This window comes from Olea europaea, chromosome 15, assembly GCF_002742605.1.
Source record: "Olea europaea var. sylvestris chromosome 15, O_europaea_v1, whole genome shotgun sequence".
Lineage (NCBI taxonomy): Eukaryota > Viridiplantae > Streptophyta > Magnoliopsida > Lamiales > Oleaceae > Olea > Olea europaea.
Window position 1 is genome coordinate 19790256 of NC_036251.1, and position 2039 is coordinate 19792294.

The window sequence follows — 2039 nt, forward strand, 5'->3', positions numbered from 1 at the left end:
ATATATATTTTTGTGTTAGTGTAGCAGCCTTCAATTATTTTAGTAAACAAAAAGTAAAACAAGTTGTAATGTCATGATAAAAGAGTTGGAATATTCTTTTCTATTATCCTATACCATCTTTGTTAGGACGGTAACATTATGGACATATTTGATACATTTCTAATTTTTATTTCTTCTTTAATAAATACTGCAAATTAAACGTACCAAAGATTTCAATAAATACCTAGTCTAATCTCACCAAGATAGTTACTACAATATTATATTCAATCAATCATTGGATAGTGAGTGAGATATAAACAAGGAAGTTTCTTGGAAACACACACTCCGGACAAAATGAAGTAATTTTATTCCACTTCTTAATTGGAATATAATTTCGATGAAAATCCGAGGCAGTCCAAGAATTTCTCAATATTCGACAACTTGATAATAGAACAATCCACACCGTCCGTTTTAAAGAAATTATTTAAAGATTTGACTAAAGAGCAAGACATTTGTGCATTATTTTCCTATATCAATCGTAGGTATCTCCACAAGTTTCTTCATCAAGATTTTCTTTGTGTGCACATCCCAAGTGTATTTGTGAAAACAAAAGCAAAAATGGAGAGCGAACAACCAAGTGAATATGAAGACTTGTTGCCAGTAATGGCAGAGAAGCTAGATGTGGATGCTTTTGTTGAAGAACTTTGTGGGGGATTTCGGGTTCTGTCGGATCAGAGAAGCGGGTTGATTACTCCTTCAAGTTTGCAGAAAAATTCCTCGTACTTGGGATTCGAAGGAATGAGCAAAGAAGACGCCGAGGGGATGGTAAGAGAAGGTGATATCGACGGAGATGGAGCGCTTAACGAGAAAGAATTTTGCATACTTATGGTGAGACTCAGTCCTGGAATGATGCAGGATGCAGAAGCATGGCTTGAGAAGGCTATGCAACAAACCACCTCGTCTTGATTTCACTATTTTCGCACATGTTTAGTACTGGACGGGGCACAAAAGTGCCATCGAGTACTCTATAATTCTATGTTCTTTTCTTATGCATAAATGACTCCAAGTAATTATCCTATCGTCTATGTATCCAGTTATGAAGTTATTGTGTTTGGAGCATACAAATTTTCAGAATTACTTTCTACTGTACTGAAGGAGCAACTTTTTTCATAAAGCACCGATCCAATCATTGAGGACAAAAGAGATGGCAACAGATGTACAAGCTCCAGATACTAACACTTGACCTAATTACCTAAAGCCAGGATTTACACAAATTAAAGCTTTAATAAGGGCAAATCAAGTACTCCCCTTTGTTTTATATTTTTGTTGTTTCCTCTTTAGTTTATTACATAACTTGGTTGTTTAAACATTTTGCAAGGTACTAAATAATTTTAAGTTTGGGACTACGAAGCGAAGTTAGATTTCGGTTTTGGTTAAGAGACATTTCAGTATCTACTACCACTCGAATGGATCTACACGAATCAACAAGCAATAAGAACTACCAGATTAAGGAGATAAAAACCAAATTTTCATCCAATCGAAGTAACTTGAACTAAACTTCTCCAGACAAACCAACAAACATCCAAGGAACTCGACGATTGTCGTCCGAAAGTTAAATAGTCAAGTTTGTTCTTCTAAGTGATGTATCTAAAGGTACAGCTTTCTCATTTGCTATATAGCATAAGAGAGCAGATCATGTGCAAATTCCATTCTCATGCTTCCATCAAGTTCTTGACCTCCGGATGGGCGATCTGCTGTAAAATGAATTAGAAAAGAGAACGTGAGTAAAAACTGCAATAAAAGTGAATAAAAAGAACCTTTTTTCATAAAATAATCAATGCAACAATTTTAAATACAGGGACCCCACTCCCCTCGCTCCCTCCAGCGTCTAATTAACAAAATTATTACTTGCTATTATCACACAACATAAGTCGAAAAGAATTATTAATGAAGATCAAAAAAGACTCTGTACAATATCTACCTTCTGTACCTCCCATATACAGGACTCCTGTGCCTGTCGTATGACGGACCGTTATACCTATCGTAGACAGAGCTACTAG

The 2039-nt window shown here is 35.6% G+C and overlaps 1 protein-coding gene and 1 long non-coding RNA gene across 2 annotated transcripts; one reads left to right on the forward strand and one right to left on the reverse strand.

Moving 5' to 3' along the window:
* The first annotated feature begins 417 nt into the window (after positions 1-417).
* On the forward strand, positions 418-1153 carry LOC111410404 (calcium-binding protein KIC-like). The gene has a single exon (XM_023040718.1). It carries the CDS (start codon positions 598-600, stop codon positions 943-945), a length of 348 nt encoding a protein of 115 aa, XP_022896486.1. The 5' UTR covers positions 418-597; the 3' UTR covers positions 946-1153.
* Positions 1154-1485: 332 nt separating this feature from the next.
* Positions 1486-2039, reverse strand: LOC111410405. The gene is made up of 2 exons (XR_002705677.1): positions 1961-2039; positions 1486-1733 (listed from the first exon to the last, which is right to left on the reverse strand). It is a non-coding gene; the product is annotated as an uncharacterized LOC111410405 (long non-coding RNA).